This window comes from Mesoplodon mirus (assembly GCF_964341445.2).
Source record: "Mesoplodon mirus genome assembly, chromosome: 18".
Classification (NCBI taxonomy): Eukaryota; Metazoa; Chordata; class Mammalia; order Artiodactyla; family Ziphiidae; genus Mesoplodon; species Mesoplodon mirus.
Genome location: NC_138994.1, coordinates 10,545,523 through 10,569,858, shown reverse-complemented (window position 1 = coordinate 10,569,858; position 24,336 = coordinate 10,545,523). Strand labels below are relative to the sequence as shown.

Genomic DNA, 24,336 nt, shown 5'->3' with positions numbered 1-24,336 from the left:
TTGGGTCTTCGTTGCTGCGCGCAGGCTTTCTCTAATTGCAGAGAGCAGGGGCTGTTCTTTGTTGCGGTGCACGGGCTTCTCATTGCGGTGGCTTCTCTTGTTGCGGAGCACGGGCTCTAGGTGCACAGGCTTCAGTAGTTGTGACACATGAGCTCAGCAGTTGTGGCGTGAGGGCTCTACAGCGCAGGCTCAGTAGTTGTGGTGCACGGGCTTAGTTGCTCCGCGGCATGTGGGATCTTCCCGGACCAGGGCTCGAACCTGTGTTCCCTGCATTGGCGGGCAGATTCTTAACCACTGCGCCCCCAGGGAAGTCCCCAGGATGGGCTTTTAAAGAAAGTCAAGTTGGCAGCTGTTCTGCTTGAGAGAGCAGCTGTAAGTTGTCTTTAATGATGAAAACGTAGAAAGGATGTCTGATAGAAGTATTTTCAGGGAGCGTGGCCGTGCACCACGTGAGTCGGCTGCAGGAGGGAGAAAGCAGCAACTACTCTTCCACTGTAGAAGCCCTCCTGACCTTTGACCTTTGACCCCGCCCCGCTTTTCCGTGCGCAGCTTCCGCCCCCGCCCCTCCGATGGAGGGCCGGCCCAAGGGATGTGGGCGGGGCTCCTGGGGGGGCCGGCGGTTAGGGGTGGTGCCTGTTGGGGGCGGGTCTCGCGAGGGGCGGGATTTGAGGAGGCATCCTCGCACTGGGCGGCTGGGTATAGGCGGGGCTTAGTGCTGGGCTGGATTAGGCGGGGCAGGGGGTTAGTTGCAGCCTCTGCGTAACTGGACACTGGCGGCCAAACCTCCGGAGGCAGGGGGAGGTAAGCGGGCCCGTAGCACATCCCGGATCCGGAATTTCCCGGGCAGGACCGGAATCAGGATCGGCCCTGCCCCAAACTGGGTTTGTGAGGAACTCGCGAACTTGGATTAGGAAATCCCGGAATCCGGATCAACAAACCCTAGAACCCGGAATTTAGAGCGGAAAGTCCCGGAGCACGGAGCGCGGAGCGAACTCAGCGCGAAGCCCGGAGTCCGGATCGAGACACCGCCGGACGGGACGGAGAGATGTCGGGCCGTGGCGCGGGCGGGTTCCCGCTGCCCCCGCTGAGCCCTGGCGGCGGCGCCGTTGCCGCGGCCCTGGGAGCTCCGCCTCCGCCAGCAGGATCCGGCATGCTGCCCGGACCGGCGCTCAGGGGGCCCGGGCCGGCTGGAGGCGTGGGGGGCCCTGGGGCCGCCGCCTTCCGCCCCATGGGCCCCGCGGGCCCTGCGGCGCAGTTCCAGGTGAGGAGGGCGGATGGGCGGGCGGCGCCGCTAGCACGCCTGGGGCGGGGGCGAAGGGGGCCTCGAGTGAGGGCCCTGGGGCAGCCTCCTGGACAGATGGCACGGGGGCTCTGCATGCGGATTTCACGGGGCACGGTGGGGGGCAAGGCCAGGGACCCTCGGGCTCGGCTAGGTGGTGGTGGAGGAGTTGGGGGAGAAGGTAAGAGCTACTCTGGGGTGTAGGGTTTGAAGCAGTTGGGAGGGTCGGGGTTCTTCCTTAGAACAGGGATTCTGAGCAACTGAGAGATGGAGGCGTTGTTGGAGCTAGTGAGTTGTGGGCGGGTGGGATGAGAAGTCTAGTGTAGATTATCGGGTAAGGGGTCCTGGGAAGTGATGAGAAAGTTTTGGAAAAGACCCTTACTGAGAAAGGAGGTTACCCTGCATTGGTCTTGGTCCTACTCCAAGTCTGCTCTGTTTTTTTTTCTACTTGGGAACTGGCAGAGTTCTAGCGTGTCTGAGATGGCTCCCAGCTGCTAAGGAGGAGGAAGAAGGGCCTGGCTTCCCACGGCCACCGGAGGCAGAAGATAAGGGATTCCAGCCCGTGCAGGGGTAGTCTACTCCTGGGTCAGGCCCAGGGGCCTTCACACAGGCATAACTCTGGGTTAGACCAGAGAGGGTGGTGGACAAGCCTGAGGAAGGAGGAAAGCCCAGTCCATTCTGGACAGACTTTCTTTATGGCTTTCTGCCTGGTGTCATAGTGTCCAGGAGTTGATCAGTCTGGAGGAGCAGAGAGTCTCCACTGAGCACCGCTGGTCTGCGGCTGGAGGAGCCTGCAGAGAGTTGCTTCAAAGGGTTCTGTCTTTTTTGGCTTTGCAGAGGGGCTTCTCGGGTTGCAGCTTCAAAGGCCATTGAGAGGCAGAGACTCCGTCCTTGGGGTCAGTGTGTGAGGAACTCAGCCTGACACTGGGGGGGCGGGGCTTATCAGTCCCCAAGTTCATTGTTTCTGGTCGCCCCCAGAATGCTTGGGAATTGCGCCCATCCTTTTTCCCGCCACCCTCTCCACTTTTTTTTTTTTTTTTTTTTGGCTGCGTTGCATCTTTATTGCTGCTTGCAGGCTTTCTCTAGTGGCGAGCGGGGTATACTCTTCGTTGCGGTGCGCGGGCTTCTCACTGAGTTGGCTTCTTGTTGCAGAGCGTGGGCTCTAGTGCAGGCTTCAGTAGTTGTGGCACGCGGGCTCAGTAGTTGTGGTGCACGGGCTTAGTTGCTCCGCGGCATGTGGGATCCTCCCGGACCAGGGCTCGAACCCATGTCCCTTGCATTGGCAGGCGGATTCCCAACCACTGCGCCACCAGGGAAGTCCCCCCCCCCTTTTTTTTTTTTTTTTTTGCGGTACGCGGGTCTCTCACTGTTGTGGCCTCTCCCGTTGCGGAGCACAGGCTCCGGACGCGCAGGCTCAGCGGCCATGGCTCACGGGCCCAGCCACTCCACGGCATGTGGGATCTTCCCGGACCGGGGCACGAACCCGTGTTCCCTGCATCGGCAGGCGGCCTCTCAACCACTGCGCCACCAGGGAAGGCCCTCCCCCCATTTTTAATTAGTCTTTAGGTTCTAACAATGCCATATCCCAATCCGTGTGCCCCAGCATTTGACACTGGCTTCTTGCTAATCTCTCAGGGCAGCTGGGAGATTTTCATGTCTCCTCTACCTCACGTGCCCAGGTAGAGGTCCCCCAAATGGATCCTCATAGAGTAGGGTACACATATCCCCCCAGGAGCCCTGGGCCCTCACTTTGTAAAGAGATGCTTCATTTGGGGGCAGTGATTTTTCCCTTTTACCCCTCATTCTCCGTCCTCCCTGTAAAGAAAACCAAGGTCTGAATATTGACAGGGACAGATCTGGTCCCAAAGACTCCAGCTGGGATTCATCTTTCCCATCTTGCTCTCCCCCTTGGGGATTCATGGGCCCAGGGTGTCACTGAGGGATCCCTGCATCTGTCATTCTGGCTCTTGGGTGAGTTAGCTGAGGAGCCTCCCTGTGGGCCATTGGCCTGGGAAGGATCTAAGGACCCGTTAGGAGCCTCTCTAGTTTCCTCAGCTTGCAGCCCATGGGAAATATGGCCTGGGGAAAGCCCCTGAGAGGATGGATTCCACAGTGATTTGTAGGGAGTGGCCTTGGGCCGGTGGCAAGGCTGAGCTGGCTGGCTGGGTAGCCCAGTCTTCTAGGAGTGGAAGGCGCTGAGCCTCTGCTTGCCATTCAGCTGCTCAGGGTCTCCTCCTCCTCTCCCTGGGGCCAGGGTTGGGGGGGCCAGCAGTAGAGGTAGGTGCCGGGGGCGGGGACGGTTCACTTTGGCTGAGTTTGAGGAGGATCCTGCTTGGCCTCTTTCCAAGTCCAGTTATGTGACTTCCGGGAGAAGGGATCTGAGATCTGAGGAGCGGGGGTGCATCTCTATTGGGGTGCCTGCGGTGAGCCGGAGGGGCAAGGCTCTCAGGCCCAAGTGGGGTGAATAGGGGAGCCTATTGATACAAGGGAAGCGCCGACCCACCTTCTTACAGTGTCACAGTCTACTAAGGAGATTAAAGAAAACAAAAAATGAAAAAAAAAAAACCCAAAAATACAGAGTGCTGGGTTCACGGCGGAGAGTTCAGGATATTTTCCATGTATGCAGGGGTATATGCTCTTCTCCTCGGTCCTTAGGCCCAGCCACAAGGAGCCCCAGGGCCCCAGGCGTTGAGCCGGGCGAGCGTGCTCTCTGGAGGCGCAGCATCAGGCCTGGCCTCCCGCCCCTGCTGTCCCCGGTGGTGGAGCCAGAGTCCAGCTGAGGACGTGGGCTGCTGCCGGGCTGAGGGAGAGGAGGTTACTGCCCGCTCCTGAGGCTCAGGGCACTGAGCCAGGCCTCCCTAGCTAGCCCTGCTGCAGGAAGGGGCTCAGGGAGCCCAAGCGTTCGGGGCTCTGTTCTTTTCTTTAACTCTTGGGTTGTTTTTTTAGAAGAGGAGGAGTTACTGGTGCTTCAGAGCCCAGGTGTGGAGCTTGGCCAGGCCGAGCTGGGACTTCATGAACTGTAAGCAGCCTTTCCCTGGGCCCCTTCCCCCTCGGGAGAAGCCTGGGGCCCTGGGCAAGCTGGGGGCTCTCGCCCGGGAAGAGTCTGGAGCAGCGTCTGGGAGGGGCCTCTTCCAGGCCCTGCCTGTGCCGCCTGGTCTGGGCACTTCCTGTTCCGGGAGCACCTGCCTCAGCGGGGTGGGTGTTGCTCAGGAGGTTTTGTGGGTGCCCTAGTGAAGAGGCCCCGGCTCCCACTCTGCAGGCCCCCGCCTCACTTGTTCCTCCCCTTCAGCTCGGGCGCTGGTGGGAAAAACTCGAATCTAGGGTGCGTGGGGCTGGGCTCTCAGCTGTGGCCACCCTGAGTTTTTTCTGTCATCTCTAGCTGTGGCTCATTAAGGCAGAGAAGCAGGCTGTCTGCCTCTCAGCAGCTCCAATGACTCCCTTCCTGATGAGGAGAGACTTGTGGCAGGACTCCAGAGGTCCCAGACAGAGCCCCCCACGTTGAACTCCATCCTCCCAAACGCTTCCTTCACGCCCCACTCCTTTCCCCTTCCCCCCCACCGGGTCATGTTTCTGTCCGTCTCTGCATCTGGTCAAGAATCTGACCCTCCTTGGAGAGAACATAGGTTGAGTGCTGGTTGAAGAGGTGGAGCAGGAATCTCCCGGTGCTGGGGTGGCGGGGGTCCTTTGATTTGGTGCGAGTCCCCACCCAGCCTGGCTTGGTTGGCTGGTCCTGGCGGTTGCATAATCTGGGCCCTGGGGCCAGCCCTGTGAAGCTGCCAGGGACAGTGTGTACAGGCAGAGCTGCCAAACAGGCCTTGCAGGCAGCAGCCTCGGGGAAGGGGCGGGGGTTACTCCCCGAGGGGCTCCACAGAGATGCTGGGGAGCCTGACCTCGGTGGGAAATCCTTCTGCAGGCTTCTAAAGAAGCCACCTCTCATTCAGATTCCTCTGCTGATCCTAAGACTTCGATCCTTGCATTCCCTGATAATCTTATCTCCCTTCTCCAGCTTGGAATTGCCAAGCCAGCCCTAGCCACCCGGCGGTGCGTGGACCACGCGCAGAGGCCAGGTGCCAGCTGCTCTCTCTCCCGCAGGAGCCACGGCTTCCCCTTCAGGGTCTCCTGGCAAAGGGTTTGGGGGCTGGGCAGTGGGGAGGTGAGAGAAGGGTCCAGTTGTGGGTTGTGAGTAGGGGCCATATGGCGGCCAGATGGTCTCTGTACTCCGCCTGAGGCCCCCCACCGGCTGGGACAGGCTCCACGCCATCCCACTGCGGCTTGCTCACCTGGGCTTCCACTGCCTGATGGGCTCGCCAGCCTGTTGGACTGCCTTTCTCCTCTTAGTCACACCACCAGGCTGGCGACGGGATGGGTGTTGCAGCTGTGACTGTCAGCCTGCTCCTCTCACACTGCACCCAGCCACCTGGCCACGATACTGCCCCCATGCTTCTCCCTCAAGTTGGGGGAAGGAGAGGATGGGAGTCCTTGGTGGGACCATCTGAGAGCCTCAGGAGTGCCTTGGAGCTGGCTGGTCCCAGGGAGCGGGGGCATAGTGTGCTAGGGCCGGAAGGTGGCTGGAAGTGGCGATGGGCCCTGAAGAACTCCCCCAGGCCCTTCTCTCTGCAGGCAGGATTCTCCTCCCACCCCTGGGCTCTGCAGGCCTCATTCGCTGGCACGGCTGCCAGGGCGGCTGAAGGGGGCGGGGCAGGTGTGGTTTACACTTCTGCTCTCAGGCGCCTGCTCCCCTTTGTTCTTGGCACTCCTGCCCGGGCTCCGCGGGCTCTGCTGTGTGCTGCTCAGGGCTGGACCTGGCTGAGCAGAGGGATGGAGGGAATGGGTTATGGGCCCCAGAGGGCCCCACCGCTGACCTGTGCATCTCCGTTGGCTCACTTCCCCCAGAGGCCTGGCATGTCACCAGGGAGCCGGATGCCCATGGCTGGCTTGCAGGTGGGACCCCCTGCCGGCTCCCCATTTGGCCCAGCTGCTCCACTTCGACCTGGCATGCCACCCACCATGATGGACCCATTCCGAAAACGCCTGCTTGTGCCCCAGGCCCAGCCCCCGATGCCTGCCCAGCGCCGGGGGTAAGACCGTCCTGTTTCTCCCACCCCATCTAGCGCAGCTCTAGTGGTAACAGTCGGTTTCCTTCTGTCCTAAGAGCTTCGATGATTGAGGAAGACTCCCAGGTCTCCTGGGGGAAGGTCCTGGGGACTGGAGAGGTAGATGGCGGGTGGGGGAGGTACGTTGGACCATTGACCTCTTAAGTGGGTTTCTGTCCTCCCAGGTTAAAGAGGAGGAAGATGGCAGATAAAGTTCTACCTCAGCGAGTGAGTATGTTGGGAGGGGGCCTAGGAGGCTCACCCAAGGGCTGGTTGGCTGGGGGTGGAGTCAGTCTCCCCTAACCCTGGGGTGAGGGAGAAATGGAGGAAGGAGCCAGAGCTGCAGCTGAAACAAGCTGATGAACCCCTTCTCCCTTCCTCCAGATTCGGGAGCTTGTCCCAGAGTCTCAGGCGTACATGGATCTCTTGGCTTTTGAGCGGAAGCTGGACCAGACCATTGCTCGAAAGCGGATGGAGATCCAGGAGGCCATCAAAAAGCCTCTGACGGTGTGTGCAGCCCCGGCTACTTCTGGGCCTTGCTAGGCTTCTCTGCCTCTCCCTGGCCTTGTTTTCCAGGGGTCAAGCGAGGGTCTGTGATGGGCTAGAGCAGGATTTTTCACATTGTAGGATACAGCCTGTTGAGCATGAACTCCATTTAGTGTGGTGGGGCCAGCACGTTCTTAATGAAATATAACATAGTAGAAATTAAAATAATTCTTCACAGTAGTAAAGGACTTAACGACATTTTTATTTCATGTATTTATGTGTGCAGATCCTGGATCATGATTTAAAATGTAAATATTGTAGATTGTGGTCAGAAGTTTGAAAGGCGAAACTACAGGGTAGATGAGGATAGTTCCTGTCTTCTTCCCCATCCCTAGAGAAGCTGTATCTAGAACAGCCTCTTGAATGGTGAAGGCTTTCCAGGAGATGATATTCTGGGGCCATCATTTCATTTAAACTATGAGCCAGAGGCTTCTGGTTTGCCTGATAGCACCCCTGTGTACCCCTGTCACACCACTGACCCCCCTGTGTTGGAAATGTTGGTAGTGCATCTGTCTCCCCTGTGAAATTGTGAGTCCTCTGAAGGCCAGGACTGAAATTTCCTCTCCTGATTCCCAGTGCCTAACCAGGGGCCTGGCCCACAGACACTGCTCTGTATTGATGTTGAATGAGTTCAGACGGGAAGATTGGGTAGCAGTGTTTTCCAACACACTGGTCACCCTCTAGCTAACCGGTCGTCTTTCTCTCTTTAGCAAAAACGAAAGCTGCGGATCTATATTTCTAATACGTTCAGTCCCAGCAAGGCAGAAGGTGATAGTGCAGGAACCGCAGGGACCCCTGGGGGAAACCCCGCAGGGGACAAGGTGGCTTCCTGGGAACTCCGAGTAGAGGGAAAACTGCTGGATGATGTGAGTTGGGGAAGGAGGTGTCTGGAAGGGAGGTGGCCTGTGGGGGCCAGACACTTGGGCACTTCCGGGGACGTCCTGCATGAGGGAGAGGGCACTGCTCACAGTTCGTGCTTTGCACAGCTCTGAGCCAGTACGAGGTGGGAGATTTGTATGGTTATTACAACAGTTTTCCTGCAGATGGCAGTAAAGTGTCCTGAGGAAGGGGTGCCCCTTTCTAATTGGCTGCCAGTGGGGCTGCATAGAGCCCCTTCCCTGTCTCAGGTCTCTCACATTTCCCCGCTTCCTTCAGGGCCCAAGAATCTTCAGTACCCTGAGCTTCAGGGCTGAAACAGTATTCCTCTGTTTGGGCTTAGTATAGCTTAGGCTTGAGCACTCAGCAGCACCCCTATCTCACACCCCTTTGCACCCCCAGCCTAGTAAACAGAAGAGGAAGTTTTCTTCATTCTTTAAGAGCCTCGTCATTGAGCTGGACAAGGAACTGTACGGGCCTGACAACCACCTGGTGGAGGTGAGAGTGGGCCTGGGGTTCAGGAACACAGGGTGACGTGCCAGGTGGCCAGAGAAATGGCCTTAGTCCCCTTGCAGGGCCATGTGTGTATGTTCATGCCCACCCCCTTGGTGATGAGCTTTGCTCCCCTCCCCCCTGCCAGTGGCACCGGATGCCCACCACCCAGGAGACAGATGGCTTCCAGGTGAAACGGCCCGGAGACCTCAACGTCAAGTGCACCCTCCTGCTCATGCTGGATCATCAGGTGACAAGTGCCCTGGGGCCATGTTTGGGGTCACAGGGACTCTCTTCTGGGGCATCGGGGCAGGTCCCTATTGTAAAGCCTATCCCTGTCCTATTCTTTTTTTTCACAAGAACCCCTCCTCTGACTCCCCTCTGTCCATCCCAGCCTCCCCAGTACAAGTTGGACCCTCGACTGGCGAGGCTGCTGGGGGTGCACACACAGACGAGGGCTGCCATCATGCAGGCCCTGTGGCTGTACATCAAACACAACCAGCTGCAGGACGGCCACGAGCGGGAGTACATCAACTGCAACCGGTACTTCCGCCAGGTTAGCTGGGACACCGTCCCCACTCTAGTCTCGCAGCCCATCTTGCCTGCGGTTCCAGAGCCCCACTGGGCTGGTTCTCAACCACGTTCTTCACACTGCCCCTGGGATGGTCCACTTCCCCGTGTGCCCACAAAGGCATCACCAACCCTCTGGTGCTTTCTCTAGATCTTCAGTTGTGGCCGACTCCGTTTCTCTGAGATTCCCATGAAGCTAGCCGGGTTGCTGCAGCATCCAGACCCCATTGTCATCAACCATGTCATTAGGTAAATGGGAAGAGGGGGAGGAAGGCTCCTCTAAGAGCAGTTTACCTTGGGCTGGAATTAAAGCCAGAGAGGAGCAGCAGGTTTGGTTTCCTGCTCCCCGAGCGTGTGCAGTTTGGCCCAGGTGGGTGGGGTGGAGCTGTGTGCTTACGCTTTCCCTCCCCTGTGCTGTGTGTAGCGTGGACCCTAACGACCAGAAGAAGACAGCCTGTTACGACATTGATGTGGAGGTGGATGACCCGCTCAAGGCCCAGATGAGCAATTTTCTGGCCTCCACCACCAATCAGCAGGAGATTGCCTCTCTTGATGTCAAGGTGGGCCCCTACCCTCACAGCCTCCTGTGGGGCCCACAGTGAGGCCAGGCAGGCTCTCGGGCATTTCCATACATGTGGCAGGCACCTTGGGATGGGATCTGAGCCCTTTGGGGTTAGGGCTGGAAACAGCCAGTCTGACACATGTACCCCTTTTCCCAGATCCATGAGACCATTGAGTCCATCAACCAGCTGAAGACCCAGAGGGATTTCATGCTCAGTTTTAGCACTGACCCCCAGGACTTCATCCAGGAATGGCTCCGTTCCCAGCGCCGGGACCTCAAGGTGTGCTCCTTTTTCCTGAGATTGATCCCATGTTAAGCTCTGGGTGGTTGTGCCCCCATCACTATTCTTCCGGTTCCAGGGGCAGATAGGTCAGGGGTGGGAACCATGTTCAGCTTCCCTCCTGGCTCTTTGCAGATCATCACTGATGTGATTGGGAATCCTGAGGAGGAGAGACGAGCTGCTTTCTACCACCAGCCCTGGGCCCAGGAAGCAGTGGGGAGGCACATCTTTGCCAAGGTGAGGCGGCTGCGCCCCATCTGCCCGCCTGTGGTTGAGCGGGACTGCACACCAGAGGGGAGGGCGAGCCGCTCACAAGCGCGGGCGGGCAGACAGGCCTGAGCCGCCCGTCTCTCCCTCCTCCAGGTGCAGCAGCGAAGGCAGGAACTGGAACAGGTGCTGGGAATCCGCCTGACCTAACTGCTCAGGGATCCCTTCCTTTCTTCCCAGCCCTGGAGCCACCCCCTCCTCAGCCTGGAAGGGGACCGCCCTCTGGGGCACAGACATGTAGGATAAGGGGGGGAGGTGTCTCCTGTCACCCTCTGCTCCCCAGCTTTAGTTTCGTAAGTGTAGTGATAGGATTCCTTGTTGCTTGGTCCCAAAGCCTTATTACTTACACGTAGGCTTTAATTGGATTCACAGCAGAGGCCTCCTCTGCCCCCTGCAGGCAGGCCCAAGTAGGATCTGGAGGCTGTGCTTTGACATGGTAACCAAGACCTTTCAGAACCAAAGGCCCCTGGCTTTGCTTGTTTACAGACCCCCTTGGGGCGAGCGTCAGCGCTGGCTCTGGGGAGCTGGGCGAGGAAGAGGGGCACAGCTCACACTCTTCCTAGCCTTTCCAAACCAAAGTTCTTTGCCATTCCTACCAGCCCAGCCTTGCTGCTGGTTTTTTTTCCTTTCTTGGGTATTTGCACTATTTGTGGAGCAGGTTTTTCTATGCGGGAGCCACTTTTTTTTGTACAGGGGTAGCTGGGGTTTTCAGGGAGCCCTACTTGGTGTCTCCTTCCTTATTTTCTTTTCTCAATCTATGCAAGCGGCTCTGGCCGCCATCATCTCCTGAGAGGCCAGAGGGCTGCCACCCCAGCTCTTGGGCCCAGGGGTAACGCCTCCTAGAGGGAGGGCACACTAGTTCTCTGGCGTGGCCTGAGGCATGGGTGTGTGTGGGCAGGGGTAGGTGCTGGGGAGAGATGGCAAGGACTGTTGTTGTCCTTTGGAGCTTGGTAAGGAGGGTGGGCCTAGGGCTTGGCAAGTGCCACTTCTGGCAGGTTTGGAAATTTCCAAATAAATCTTTGTTTATTGGTGGTGCCCAGACCTGGTGACTGAACAGTGCGGCCACTCATTAACAGACTCAAGTTCTCAAGGTCTTGTCCTGCAGAGCTTTATTTGAGGGACCCACACAAAGGACATCCGCCTCACTTCCATAGCTTCTTGATGGACATGTTTTTCTCACTGTCCTTTTGCATGACCTGGAGAGAGAGAGAGCATTTAAGTTAGAGACTGGGTGAACACGTGCCCCATCCCCACTGCTCCAGAGCCACCATCAGCAAAGGCGGAAAGACAGAGGCCTGTACCTTGGCTACTGCCATCTCAAAGTCCTCCTGGGTGACGTGGACTCGCCGCTCCCGCAGTGCGTACATGCCGGCTTCAGTGCACACGCCCTGAGCAGGGAAAGGAAGACAGGCGCTGAGGCTGTGCCCTGGAACCTGGAGCTTCCTGCCGCTGCCTCCATTTCCTTGCGCCCTCCAATTACCTTCACTTCAGCCCCTGATGCTCCGGGCATGAGCTCAGCAATTTTTCTCAGGTTGATCCCCCGGGTCAGGTTCATTTTCCGAGAATGGATCTTCAAAATGTCCAGCCGGGCCTAGCAATGGGAGAGGAAAAGCCTGAGCCCACGGCCTGCCCTCACAGCCAGAGCCACTGCCAGCGCTGCCCATCACAAACCTCCTCATTGGGGGGTGGGAATTCAATTTTTCTGTCAATGCGCCCTGGGCGGAGCAGCGCTGAGTCCAGGATGTCAATCCTGTTAGTCGCCATGATGACCTGAGTAGACAGAGCAGGTGGCGTCAGCTAAGCCCTTCCTGAGGCTGCAGCCTCACCCGGGGCCTTCCCATGGCTCCTCCCACAGCCGACCCCACTGCACCTTGATGTTCTTGGTGGCCTCGAAGCCATCCAGCTGGTTGAGCAGCTCCAGCATCGTGCGCTGGACTTCACTGTCCCCTCCGGAGCCTCCCTCCAGCCGGGAGGAGCCGATGGAGTCGATTTCGTCCATGAAGATGATAGATGGAGCGTGTTCTCGGGCCATGACAAACAGTTCCCTCACCATTCTTGCCCCTGCACAGAGGCCAAGCTGGCGTTAAGCCGATGGGCCCCCCAGCCCCCGCCGCCTTATAGTTTTCTTGTTTCTGGCCACAGTTACCTTCCCCGATGAATTTCTGCACCAATTCAGAGCCAGAGACACGAATGAAAGTACAGTCTGTATGATGAGCCACAGCCCGGGCCAACAGTGTCTTCCCAGTGCCTGGGGGTCCGTACAGCAGCACTCCCTAGAGAACAACAGGACTCAGGGCAAAAAGCTGGCCTCCATGTTTCATTCAATGAACATTTATCGAGTGTGTGCACTGTGTTAGATCCCATATTAGATACTAGAGATAGAAAAACGAATGTCAAGGTCCCTTCTGAAGCTTATAACCAAACCACTTCGGTGGCCCGGCAGCATCTCTCCCCCAGCCCCTCGGCATGGGGAGGGCCAGCGTAAGCAGGCTCCAGTCTATCCAGCCTGGGGCAGGAGATGTACAGTAGCAGCACGCTCCTCCCATAGAAGCCCTGCTCACCTTGGGCTGCGCGATGCCCAGCGCTTCAAAGAGCTCAGGATGCTTAACGGGCAGCTCAATCACTTCTTTGATCTCCTTGATCTGCTTGTCCAGTCCACCAATCATCTCGTAAGTTGAATCTGGCACCTTCTCCACCATCATCAGTGACACCAGTGGGTCCACCTTGTTGGGCAGGATCTTGTGCAGAGTGTAGCTGTCATTTCTGAGAGCCACCCGGCAATTGGGTGTCACCTGGGTGAGGAGAGAGAGGTTCAGGAAGTGGTGTGGTGACAGCTGACCCCCCACCTCCCACCTCCCCAGCTGCACTCACATCATTGATGTCGATGTTCTTATCTACGTCTACGACAAACTTGCCCTCAGGATGTACCTAGAGAAACAACGGCTCATGACCTTCCCCGACAGCCACCAAATCACCAACCTCGCCCAGGAAGACACATGCGTCTTACAGTAACGTGAGAACAGTGTCCTCACTACACACAAAGGTATGGGAATGCAGTGGGCAACGGGCTGGTCCCTGGGGTCATGTTGCCTTTACCTTAACCAACACTTTCTTCTTATCCATGGCCCGGACTACTTCCCCCACATAGGAGCCCTGTTCCTGCAGCAGCTGTAGCTCTTCCCGCAACAGGCGAACTAGATGCGAAACAGACACAATGGCCACCCAGATTCTTTGGTGTCCCCCACCTATGACTTGATTCAACATGCATTAACTAAGCACCGCTGTAAAGTTTTGAAGGGAAGGCCTCAAAAAATAAGTCAAAGTTCATGTCTTTAAGGAGATTACGATGGGGCTCAGGAGAGAGATGTGCATGTACACAGAGCATCACCTTGGACTGGGAAAAGCAATAGGCACCAATGTGAAGACTCACTTCAAGCTGCCCACACACAGCCTTCCCAGCTTCCCCTCACCTTTTGCATTAAGCTCATTCCTCTGTGCCTGCAGCCTCCGGAGATTCTGGCTCTTATCATTCACAATCAGCTGTGGAGGACAAGAAGCAAAGGGTGGAAAACGGTAGGCGGTTAAGATCTTGGCCGAAACCCTCATAGGCTGATATGAGCTAAGCGAGGAAGGAACACAAGGCACCTGCATTCTCTATTCAGATTCTCCAATATGATTCTAACGACCCTATCCTGTCCTCCAAGAGTCCCTCTGGAGTGTAGGACAACCACAGGAAAAAAAGGCTGCTTGTCTAATACTGGTCCAGGAATAACAAACCGTATTGGAGAAGAATTAACAGCTGGCTCACACAGTCAGTTTCTTGCAGACTGGTAACCTCTGAGTCAGAAGCCTAAGTTCTAGCCCCATTGCTGGCAATTAACAGTTGGGTAAAGCCAATGAAAGCTATGTAAAAGGTCTAGATCTGTTACCAAACTGCAAGCATCACCTATCCTGCCTCTTTTCAGGACTAACGTGAGGAACAAATGAAAGCACACATAATGCATTTCAAAAATGACAAACCGGACTTCCCAGGTGGCGCAGTCGTTAAGAATCCGCCTGCCAATGCAGGGGACACAGGTTCGAGCCCTGCTCTGGGAGGATCCCACATGCCGCAGAGCAGCTAAGCCTGTGCACCACAACTACTGAGCCTGCGCTCTAGGGCCTGCGAGCCACAACTACTGAAGCCCGTGTTCCGCAACAAGAGAAGCCACCGCAATGAGAAGCCCGCGCACTGTAACGAAGAGTAGCCCCACTCGCTGCAACTAGAGAGAGCCCGCGTTCAGCAATGAAGACCCAACACAGCCAAAAATAAAAATAAATAAATTTGAAATATATATATATCACAGTCTCTTCTAAAAAAAAAAAGTGACAAACCAAATATGATACCTACAAATGTACCTGGAGTTCAGAATTTTTCCTTGTGGCTCTCCTCCATCCAACTGACATTATTTTCCTTATTTCTATGGTCCCTGCTCCCCGTTTAGGCTAGAGCACTGGGTTGTCCAGTCCCTTTGCATTCAGTCCTACGGAATCAGCAGTGTCCAGACTCCTCAGTTCTGTCTTCCTCACTGCCCCAACCCTTCCTCTGATAAATCTCATCTTCTGATCCTATGTCTTCTCTTTTGTAAGAAACCCTCTCATTCACGCTTCTTCTAAGAAGAATGACTTTTGGCTGGGGGTACCTTTTACGTTAAAATTTGACTTTTAGGGCTTCCCTGGTGGCGCAGTGGTTGAGAGTCCGCCTGCCGATGCAGGGGACACGGGTTCGTGCCCCGGTCCGGGAAGATCCCACATGCCGCGGAGCAGCTGGGCTCGTGACCCATGGCCGCTGAGCCTGCGCGTCCGGAGCCTGTGCTCCACAACGGGAGAGGCCACAGCAGTGAGAGGCCCGCGTACAGCAAATAAATAAATAAATAAATAAATAAATAAATTTTTAAAAATTGACTTTTAAAGATGTTTAATGAACTGTGAATACTACCTTCAAAATGATGGGACTTGAGAGGAACAAGAGGCTGTTAACTTCATATACTTTATACCGTTGGCTTGTTACTTCTTCCACTGCGCCCCCAGTGGAATTATATGGATTTGTAGAAATCCGTTCCATCAATCCCTCATCCCCCTTCTAGCTCCCTCTGGACCTTTGGAGTCCGTTCTCACCTGGAGTTCTTCAATCTTGGACAGATAATACTGGCGGAGTCCACTGCCTGCCTTCCCCTCTTCCAGCTCCATCTGAAGACACAGTGTAATTAGTAACCAACAGGTTAAACATCCAAGGGATAAAGCTACTTCCAGCTTGGATTTCGGAGATTTAAGATTTGGGTTCTAATCCCTCACTCCATCTCTTCGGAACCATGTCCCCGTGACTAGACTAAAACAGAATGAGAACGGTGCCTACCTCTTAAGACTTTCAGGAGGATCAAGAGACGACACACCCGGGAACGCTACACAAACCCGAGGTGTTATTACTACAGGAGGAGCCAGCAGGAAGGACGTGTCCCCCGAGTCCCCCGACTCGCGGAAGGGTGGGTTCCCGCTCCCACCGCTCCTCTCACTCGGCTTCCACCGGGTCTTCCACTCCCGGCCCTGCCTTGACCCGCCGGGGGCGGCGCTGACACAGCAGATCCGGTCCCAGGTAGGGCCCAGTCTAGACTGGCCCACCCACCCCCGACTCCCCCCACCCTCTTGCCCCGGCCGGCTGCCCACCTCGGATCACACCTGTTTCGCATCCAGCCCCAGTCCCCGCCCGACCACCGCCGCCATACCTGCTCTGGTCCGTCAAGCGCCATCTTCCCTTTTCCGCGGCCGGCATCAGAGCCGCCTTGGCGCGCAGGCGCAGAAGCAGGGGCTTGGGGACCGAAAACCAAGGCAGAGAACAGTTCCGGGTCAATGGGCGGGGTGTGAGGACAGACGGTAATAAGTAACAGGGGCCATGAGGGGAGGGGCGGGGGTACGCGAGGTCAGGAGCTTTGAAAAGGGTTAGCAGAACTCCTAAATATTACTCTCTAGAAATTCGGTTTTGGTTAAAGTAACCATTTCTCCCGGTGCCAGCTTCCAACTTATAAAACCTGGGGACAAAATTTTTGTGGCCACGCTCAAAATGGCGGAAAACTTGGAGCCGGGGACTCGAGCGACGCGAGCGGAAGCGGAAATACGTTTGCTACCCACACGTGCCGCTTCAGGGGTGGTGGAAATAAATGGTGCTGGGTGGTGGTGAGTAGTGTGGACTGAGGCTCCGAGTGTGTCTACGGCGGCGAGTGGGGAACGAAGAGCGGAATCTAGCGCTCCGGAAAGAGACGTCCCAATTTCTGCTTTCTCTCCATATTGAGTGACGCTCCCACGTTCCACCATGGGCAAAAAGGGCAAAGTCGGGAAGAGCCGGCGAGACAAGTTCTATCACTTGGCAAAGGAGACGGGTGAGTCAGGGTTCGCGCCGTCTGCGAGCGGGCGCGCCACCAACCTTGGCCAGTTCGCCCCCTTTCCGAATATTGAGTTTTTCTTGCGTAGAAAGGGTGGTGGGTCGTGAGGCCGCAGAAATCCCGCTGGTAAAGCGCTTCACGGGCCTTACTACAGTACTTTGTCGCCACCTCCAGGTTACCGTTCCCGCTCTGCTTTTAAGCTAATCCAGCTGAATCGCCGCTTTCAATTTCTGCAGAAGGCCCGAGCCTTGCTGGACCTGTGCGCTGCACCTGGTGGATGGTGTGTAACACCCGGCGCCTGACGCTCCTTATGGAAGCATTCTGGATTCCAGCCTTGGATGATTGAGAGTTGCATTTGGGGTGGGAGGGAAACAGTAATACCAACCTCAAATTTCTCTCCTCCCCGGAACGTAAGCTGCAGGGGGAAAGATTTGGACCGTGTACTTATGATATGATTGGCTGATACCGACCGGGGTTCTTGGTTTTCCCCAATCAATAGAAATTGACTAGAGGCCAGACAAGAAATTCAGGCAAGGTTTTTTTTGGGGCCCCTGCTGCAGCAGGGAGGAGCGAAAACAAGTAGCAGGTTCCCTTGCTAGCCAGCTCCCCAAGGAGGGGGCTGGCTGGTTCCTTATATAGCGTGAAGGTGGGGGTGTATCCGAGGGTCCAGCCTGAGGGGCGGCTTAGGTGGTTTGCCCACCCCTTTGGTGGAGCTGAGTGCTGGGGGGCATGTGCAGTGCCCTGCTTCTGCTCCTGCTGCCTACACCCTGTTTTTGCTCCCAGCTCTTCAGAAGTGACAGTGGGGTGGTGTTTTTTTGTGTGTGTGTGTCCATAATTTTTGTCTTTTTGTCCATAATTCACCCCAGCTGGGTATGCATGCAGTGTTTAGTCCCTTATAGTTTCTTTGTATTCTGTTGCTCGAGGAGTTTTGTCCAGGTGCAAGCATTGCAGCAAAGGGTTCCAGGTCCCAGCCTGTCTCATTTCCACTGCACTTAGCAGGGGCCCCTAACACCGGGGATGAGAGAGCACATTGCCGAGGGAGGGCAAGGGACAGTCCAGGGTGCTTTAATCTTTACTTCTCTTTTATAGGCTGCAGGTGGCCACCAAGTTTATGCCTGTATCCAGCCTTATTGTGGGTGAGTGACAGGTGGTGCTCCTGGATGTTCCAGGGGGTGGGAGTGTGAGACCCTGTGTTCTGCATTTCCTTTCTCCCTGCTTGAGACAACCTTTTGGAGTACTCTGCCCTAATTTCTTCTAGGAGTGGATCTGGTTCCAATCAAGCCTCTTCCCAATGTGGTGACACTCCAGGAGGACATCACAACAGAACGCTGTAGGCAGGTAATAGGAATCTTTCTTTTCCTGTTCCCTTTATATGTAGACATCCACATTCATCTCTCTTCCCACCCTGATCCCCTGAAGGCACGTTTTTCCTGTTAACCATGCCTTGAGAAGTGCCTGCATGTTGTCTATATAATAAGGCCCCTAATATTGCGTGTCTGCCCAGCCTTTATTTATTCAGGAAAGAGGTCTTTGGAGTTGGAGGAAGTGCAGAGATTTCAGTGAAATCCTTCCCAGTGAATTCACTAGTAGACTGTAAGCTCCATGAAAACAAACATGTTATTTTTGCTATTGTTGTATCCCCTGTCCATGGCAGAGGATTTGGCCGTGCTGGGCACTCAACAGATGGCTGAATGAAGGGGTCCATTCGTAGCCATTTCTGTATTTCTGTTGCTGTGGTTTCTTTCCTTCTCTGTAGGCCCTGAGGAAGGAGCTGAAAACCTGGAAAGTTGATGTTGTGCTCAATGACGGGGCCCCCAACGTCGGCGCTAGCTGGGTCCATGATGCTTACTCACAAGGTGCCGGGATCGGGGGGCATGGAGCTGAGGGTGGAGGTGGGCATGCCCTCTCAGGCTGCAGAGGTCCTCAGCTAACTGTCTCCCCCCACAGCCCATTTGACCCTGATGGCTCTGCGTTTGGCTTGTGATTTTCTGGGCCGTGGTGGCTACTTCATCACAAAGGTTTTCCGTTCCCGTGACTATCAGCCCTTACTATGGATCTTCCAGCAGCTCTTCCGCCGTGTCCAGGCCACCAAGCCCCAAGCCTCTCGTCATGAATCTGCAGAGATCTTTGTAGTCTGCCAGGGTGGGCATAACTTCCTTTGTTCTCTTGATTTAGTCTCCCACCTACCAAAGCACACTTTCTTATATATCCTATTACCTTAGGATTCCTGGCTCCTGACAAGGTTGACAGTAAATTCTTTGACCCCAAATTTGCCTTCAAGGAGGTTGAAGTTCAGGCCAAGACTGTTACTGAATTGGTGACTAAGAAGAAGCCGAAGGTGTGTTTGGCGAGTGGGGGCCACCCTCAGGTCCTAGGACTCGGGAGGTTGGGCCTGGTCAGTCCTACAGACACCCCAGAAGGAACTGCTCAAGCTTCATTATTTCCCTTCCTAAGGCTGAAGGCTATGCTGAGGGTGACCTCACACTCTATCACCGAACCTCAGTCACTGACTTCCTCCGAGCTGCCAACCCTGTTGACTTCCTCTCCAAAGCCAGTGAAGTGAGTCCCCAGACTCGAGGGGTACGAGGGAGCTCCAGAAACATGGCCTGAACATCTCCCCTGACTCCTTTCCCTCCTCCCAAACAGATCTCGCTAGACGATGAAGAGTTGGCACGGCATCCAGCTACCACTGAGGACATCCGGGCGTGCTGTCAGGATATCAGAGTGCTGGGACGTAAGGAGCTCAGGTTTGCACTGGGGGTGGGCATAGGTGCCCTGAGCCCCGAAGGCAGGGGAAAGCCCTTGAAGGACGTGACCCTGGATCTCTGGGAACAGGATGCTGCTGTGTTAGAGGTTTGGGGTGGGGGCCTGAACCTTCGGACTTCTGTGGCTCAAACGTGAAATTTGGGGTATGGGCCCAAAATGAAGAGGTGAGGACAAAAGGGAGACAGCAAGGTCAGGAATGGTATTTCTGGGGCAGGTCCCTACTGAACTGGAGAACGAAGCTTCGGCGGTATGTGGCCAAGAAACTGAAAGAACAAGCAAAGGCAATGGACATCAGGTGAGGAGGGAGCTAAACCAGGGCAGTTGTTGACTGGGTGTTGAGGGGAAGCATCTGGGAAAATAACCAACACCTGCGACTATTTTGTCAGCCTCAGCTCAGGGGAGGAAGAGGAAGGTGAAGAGGAGGAGTCTGCAGCTGGGATGGGGCCGCAGCCCTCGGAGGAGGAGGAGCTGGACCGGACCCTTGCAGAGATGAAGGCCCAGGAGATGGCGGAGTTAAAGAGGTGAGGGGAGCTGGGGAGGAGCTTGGGGAACCCCAAGGCAGAGTCCCTCGGTGGGTGAAGATGAGGAGAGAGGGTGAAGGCACGGATGGGGAATCTTCAGAGCTGGGCAGCTTTAATTCCTCAAACCATACCCTCAGGAAGAAAAAGAAGCTGCTGCGCGAGCAGAGGAAGCAGCGGGAACGTGTGGAGCTGAAGATGGATCTTCCCGGAGTTTCCATTGCAGACGAGGGGGAGACTGGCATGTTCTCCCTGCGCACCATCCGGGGTCACCAGGTGAGGCGGGGTTTGGGGCCCACTGAGGGAACGGAGGATCTGTTTGGGTATTTGGAGGTGGGGCACTGGATGTCTTTTTGGTAAGTGTGCTGAAAGATCATGGCTCATGGTTGCTGTCTTCACCCGTAAATGACTTGATGTGGGGAGACTGGGAAAAAAACTAGAGCCTTGTGTCTCAAAGGCCAGGAAAGAACACACCCCTAAAATAATGAAAGTAGGAAGATTTGTGAGTGTGGTGCAGATTTATCCTTGTAGAACTAGAATATCAGCACCCAGAGGCCCTCGTTGCAGGAAGCTCAGGTTATAGGCGATGCAGCCAGGGTGCCTGGGTTACGAGCACGTGTGATGGAGGGTTTCCCTCAAGAGGGGAACAGCGTTCTTCAGTTCACTGAGACCAAGCTAGCACCTTGCTGCACTAGGCTGCTGGAGGGTGCTTTCTGCTGAATACTGGAGAGTCTGCTTTTCCTGGTAAAAGCAGCATCACAAACAAAACGAGCTTTCGTGGCTCTTGTGTGGGAAGGTAGTAACCAGGTCGTATTGTTTAGGGGGCAGCAGAGCACAGTGGTCCCGGGGCAGACTGCAACTTATGCGCTCTTTGCCTCAGTTTCCTCATCTGTAAAAGAAAATGACAGAACCTACCTACTAGCATTTTGGGAAGGAGTAAAACAAAAGATGGTGTGATTCCTGGTATGTGATTCAAGAAACAGTAGCTATCCTTGCCATGAGGAAAACAGAGTTTGGAGCTGACAGCTGGTTTATTAGTGAAGCAGTGCTTCCTGTTAGATGTATGTGGCCTGGGATCCTTTATTCAGTGGAAACAAGTGTTGTAGATATTATTCTCCGGTGATAAGGTGCCTTCTGAAAGTAATTTTTTGAAAGTGATTTTTTAAAAAGCAGTGTTTTAGAACATTTTAAAATCGGACGCTAATTAGACCATGGGGTACTTTTCCATAAACCTATTTCTGCTACCACTGAAGAAGAGACAGCTGAATGATCAGGCCGGTGGGATGTTTTAAATGGTTAACCCTATCACTTCCCTGTCTGTAAAAGGAGATATTATGTACTTGACACAGTGTGTTTTCTAGTGTTGCCGAGGATAAACTAAGGTGAGGAAAAAAGCAGTATGTACCTTGTTAGTGCCCTTGACCTCTGTTTCTCTGTCAAACCTCAGTTGTTAGAGGAGGTAACGCAGGGGGACATGAGTGCTGCAGACACGTTTTTGTCTGACCTGCCAAGAGACGACATCTACATATCAGATGTTGAGGAGGAGGAGGATACATCTCTGGATAGTGACCTGGATCCAGAGGAGCTGGCAGGAGTCAGAGAACCTCAGAGTCTAAAGGACCAAAAGTGGTAAGGGGTGGGGTGTGGGGAGGTGTCTGCAGGGCACCCTCAGCTCAAGTCCGAAGCAGAGCTGGGGGCAGGGCTTGCCAATGGGAGTGTGGGCAGCAAGCCCTCCAGGGCACTGACCCTCCACCCACTTTCCTTGGGTCTGCAGTGTACGGTTTGCTCAAGTGCAAGATAGTAAAAAGGAGGAAGAAGAGGAGAATCCATTGCTGGTACCATTGGAGGAAAAGGCACTACTGCAGGAAGAACAGGCCAGCCTGTGGTTCTCAAAGGTAAGCAGAGGCTGGTGGCCAAGACAGACAGGGACTGGCATTCCCTGGGCGAAGGGCGCCTGACGATTTTCCCCCATCACAGGATGGCTTCAGTGGGATTGGGGATGATGCCGACGAGGCCCTGGAGATCAGTCAGGCCCAGCTGTTGTACGAGAGCCGTCGCAAGGGGCAGCAGCTGCCACCACCGCCTTCCAGTGTGAAGACGGAGAACAAACCTCCCCCGGGCCAGGATGAGGCCCCTGAGAGGGCAGAGGCTGCCACTGGCCCTGGCGGGGAAGAGAGAGATGGCAGTGCTGACGGTGATAGCAGTAGCAGTGAGGGTGGAGAGAGGTGAGTGGTTGCAGCTGATGGGAGGAGAGCTGAAGAGGGCGCGGGGCTTGTAACCAGTTCTCTGTAATTGGGCGTTTGCAGCTCTGACTGCAGGTGGAGGGCTTCAAGTACTGATGATTCTAATTTGAGTGTCTGCAGTACCGCCTGGCTGGCAAGGTTTCTGGAAGTTCCCCCAAGCATTTTTTTTTTCCCCCCGAGCATTTTTAATTAAGAACCAGGGGTGAGGTGAGTAGGAGCGGGCCTGAGTGGTGTGGGTAACGGTGGGACACGCGTGCACGGTCCTCCTCCCTTCCACAGCTGGAAACCACGCCACAGGAAGAAGCGAAGCCGCGGGCCTAAGTCAGATGATGATGATGCTGGGTTTGAGATCGTGCCTATCAAGGACCCAGGCGAGAGCTCTGCACCTAGTAGAATGGGAGGCAACGTGGAGGGGTCAGTGTTGGGGACTGAGCTTTGACTTCCTTCTTCCCTCCCTCTCTAGTGAAACATCGGATACTGGACCCTGAAGGCCTCGCTCTAGGTGCTATTATTGCTTCTTCCAAAAAAGCCAAGAGGGACCTCATAGATGACTCCTTCAGCCGGTAGGGGGGCCAGAAAGTCCCGAGAAGGGGTGGGGTGAGGAAGAGGGGAGGAATGATTTCTTTGAAAGCCTGGACTGGTGTCCTCTCCACCAAGGTACACGTTTAATGAGGATGAGGGGGAGCTTCCAGACTGGTTTGTGCAGGAGGAAAAGCAGCACAGGATACGACAACTGCCTATCGATAAGAAGGAGGTGGAGCATTACCGGAAACGCTGGCGGGAAATCAATGCACGTCCCATCAAGAAAGTGGCTGAGGCCAAGGCCAGGAAGAAACGGAGGGTAAGCAGCGGGGCTGCCTGCGATTCTGGGTGGGTGGGGCAGGGGTAGGGAAAGAGCTCACCCTGACCGAGGTCCTCCCCACAGATGCTGAAGAAGCTGGAGCAAACCAAGAAGAAGGCAGAAGCTGTGGTCAACACAGTGGACATCTCAGAACGGGAGAAAGTGGCACAGCTTCGGAGGTGAGGGGCAGGAGGGTCACCCACAAAGGTACACGGGGGTGAAGGAGTGGCGGAAAGTCTCTAACCTGTGTCTTCCACTCACAGTCTCTATAAGAAAGCTCGGCTTGGAAAGGAGAAACGCCAAGTCACCTATGTTGTAGCCAAAAAAGGTGTGGGCCGCAAGGTGGGCCGGCCAGCTGGGGTCAGAGGTCACTTCAAGGTGGTGGACTCGAGAATGAAGAAGGACCAAAGAGCACAGCAACGGAAGGAGCGGAAGAAGCAGCACAAGCGGAAGTGAGCAGAGCCACCAGAACCCGAGGGACCGACCGTGTGAGGACGAGGAGCGACTCGGGGCGGCTCCTGGCCTCCTTCGTACCGGCCCCACCCTCGCCTGCACGGCAGTCGTCTGAAGAGACAGATTCGAGGTACCTGAACTCGTGGCCCTGAGCAGTGAGGGGGACGTCTTCCTGCCTGGAAGAAAGGGCTCCCGCTAAAGCCCCGCTGAAATGTCTTGTCGGTGCGGCCAGAGCCCACAACCCTTCTGTGAAGAATGCGGGGTGCTGGGCGAGAAGTCCCACCAGTTTTAGATCGTAAGGCGAAGCTCAGTGGTGCAGTGGCGTTCACTGTAGTCTGTTCTCGGTAAGTGGGCCTCTCAAGTCTCCCCCCATTATCATCTGAATAAAACCAGGATGACTGATTGATAGATGTCTGACAGTTTAGTCCCTGGTAACTTGATAACTCAAAAAACATCTGTGTGTTCACACCCTGTGCACTGTTCTAAATCATATTTAATATGTCCCGACTCATGGTGAAGTAGAAATGACAAGCAATCCACAGGTCCCAGTAGTAAAACATTTACTAGAGCAAGCAGAAAGGAATGCACATCTTAAAGAAACCTTCACAAAGTCACAAAATTTGAAGTATGTATATTTCTTTTCCTTTTATAAACAAGATAGATAGAACAAAAATCATCAAAATCATTTCAGCAAAAGATTTTTCTACCATTATGGCAAGTTAAAAAAAATACAATGAAATAGAAGACAATTTAAAAGCTGTTGTTGTCAGGTTTTTGTTTTTTAATTTTAAATATAGCAACACTTCAGACCCAGAGCAGTCCTGTTTCCGGGATCCTCTCTCCCCCCTCAGTTGTAGGGACTCTGGATCTGGCAGGCTGCTGCTTCATGTCTCAGGACTGGACACAAACCTGGCTGGAAAACCTGAGCATCAACTCTCACTTAGAATCAGACCCCCTCCCCTAATCTGCAGATGTTTGGGAAGCGCTTTGCTGCACATCCCTAACACCTCCATGGACTGGGCTGCAGAAGCCAGTCTCAAATGGGGCCTGACTGGCCACAGAAAAAGAATTTTATTTGTAGGTATTTTTAAGGTGACATTTTAGTAAAAAATATGTACTACATATAAACCTAGA

The 24,336-nt window shown here is 55.0% G+C and overlaps 3 protein-coding genes across 5 annotated transcripts; 2 read left to right on the top strand and 1 right to left on the bottom strand.

Annotated features, from left to right (window-relative positions):
- Window positions 1–747: 747 nt before the first annotated feature.
- SMARCD2 (SWI/SNF related BAF chromatin remodeling complex subunit D2) lies at window positions 748–10,996 on the top strand. Of its 3 annotated transcripts, XM_082605154.1 has the most exons (14): window positions 1,210–1,261; window positions 4,226–4,298; window positions 6,173–6,357; window positions 6,558–6,600; window positions 6,757–6,879; window positions 7,629–7,784; window positions 8,197–8,292; window positions 8,435–8,536; window positions 8,681–8,842; window positions 9,008–9,105; window positions 9,281–9,416; window positions 9,576–9,698; window positions 9,834–9,935; window positions 10,062–10,996. In XM_082605154.1, the coding sequence occupies exons 3-14, from the start codon at window positions 6,182–6,184 to the stop codon at window positions 10,113–10,115; spliced, it is 1,371 nt and encodes a 456-aa protein (XP_082461280.1). In that variant the 5' UTR covers window positions 1,210–1,261; window positions 4,226–4,298; window positions 6,173–6,181; the 3' UTR covers window positions 10,116–10,996. The 3 variants fall into 3 exon arrangements, with proteins under 3 accessions (XP_082461279.1, XP_082461280.1, XP_082461281.1); XM_082605153.1 differs by lacking the exon at window positions 4,226–4,298 and having other exon boundaries at window positions 748–1,261; XM_082605155.1 differs by lacking the exons at window positions 1,210–1,261; window positions 4,226–4,298 and adding an exon at window positions 1,342–1,460.
- Window positions 10,997–11,057: 61 nt separating this feature from the next.
- PSMC5 (proteasome 26S subunit, ATPase 5) lies at window positions 11,058–15,821 on the bottom strand. The gene is made up of 12 exons (XM_082605156.1): window positions 15,728–15,821; window positions 15,123–15,194; window positions 13,436–13,505; window positions 13,062–13,159; window positions 12,837–12,893; window positions 12,527–12,757; window positions 12,112–12,238; window positions 11,836–12,026; window positions 11,637–11,735; window positions 11,446–11,556; window positions 11,267–11,353; window positions 11,058–11,161 (listed from the first exon to the last, which is right to left on the bottom strand). Exons 1-12 carry the CDS (start codon window positions 15,749–15,751, stop codon window positions 11,108–11,110), a joined length of 1,221 nt encoding a protein of 406 aa, XP_082461282.1. The 5' UTR covers window positions 15,752–15,821; the 3' UTR covers window positions 11,058–11,107.
- A 288-nt stretch (window positions 15,822–16,109) lies between these two features.
- FTSJ3 (FtsJ RNA 2'-O-methyltransferase 3) lies at window positions 16,110–23,864 on the top strand. The gene is made up of 20 exons (XM_082603636.1): window positions 16,110–16,378; window positions 16,556–16,661; window positions 17,471–17,517; window positions 17,640–17,719; window positions 18,138–18,237; window positions 18,329–18,523; window positions 18,604–18,719; window positions 18,836–18,940; window positions 19,028–19,128; window positions 19,362–19,442; window positions 19,534–19,668; window positions 19,806–19,941; window positions 21,113–21,294; window positions 21,440–21,560; window positions 21,643–21,890; window positions 22,188–22,279; window positions 22,372–22,471; window positions 22,566–22,749; window positions 22,834–22,928; window positions 23,013–23,864. The coding sequence occupies exons 1-20, from the start codon at window positions 16,312–16,314 to the stop codon at window positions 23,203–23,205; spliced, it is 2,484 nt and encodes an 827-aa protein (XP_082459762.1). The 5' UTR covers window positions 16,110–16,311; the 3' UTR covers window positions 23,206–23,864.
- The last annotated feature ends 472 nt before the right edge of the window (window positions 23,865–24,336 follow it).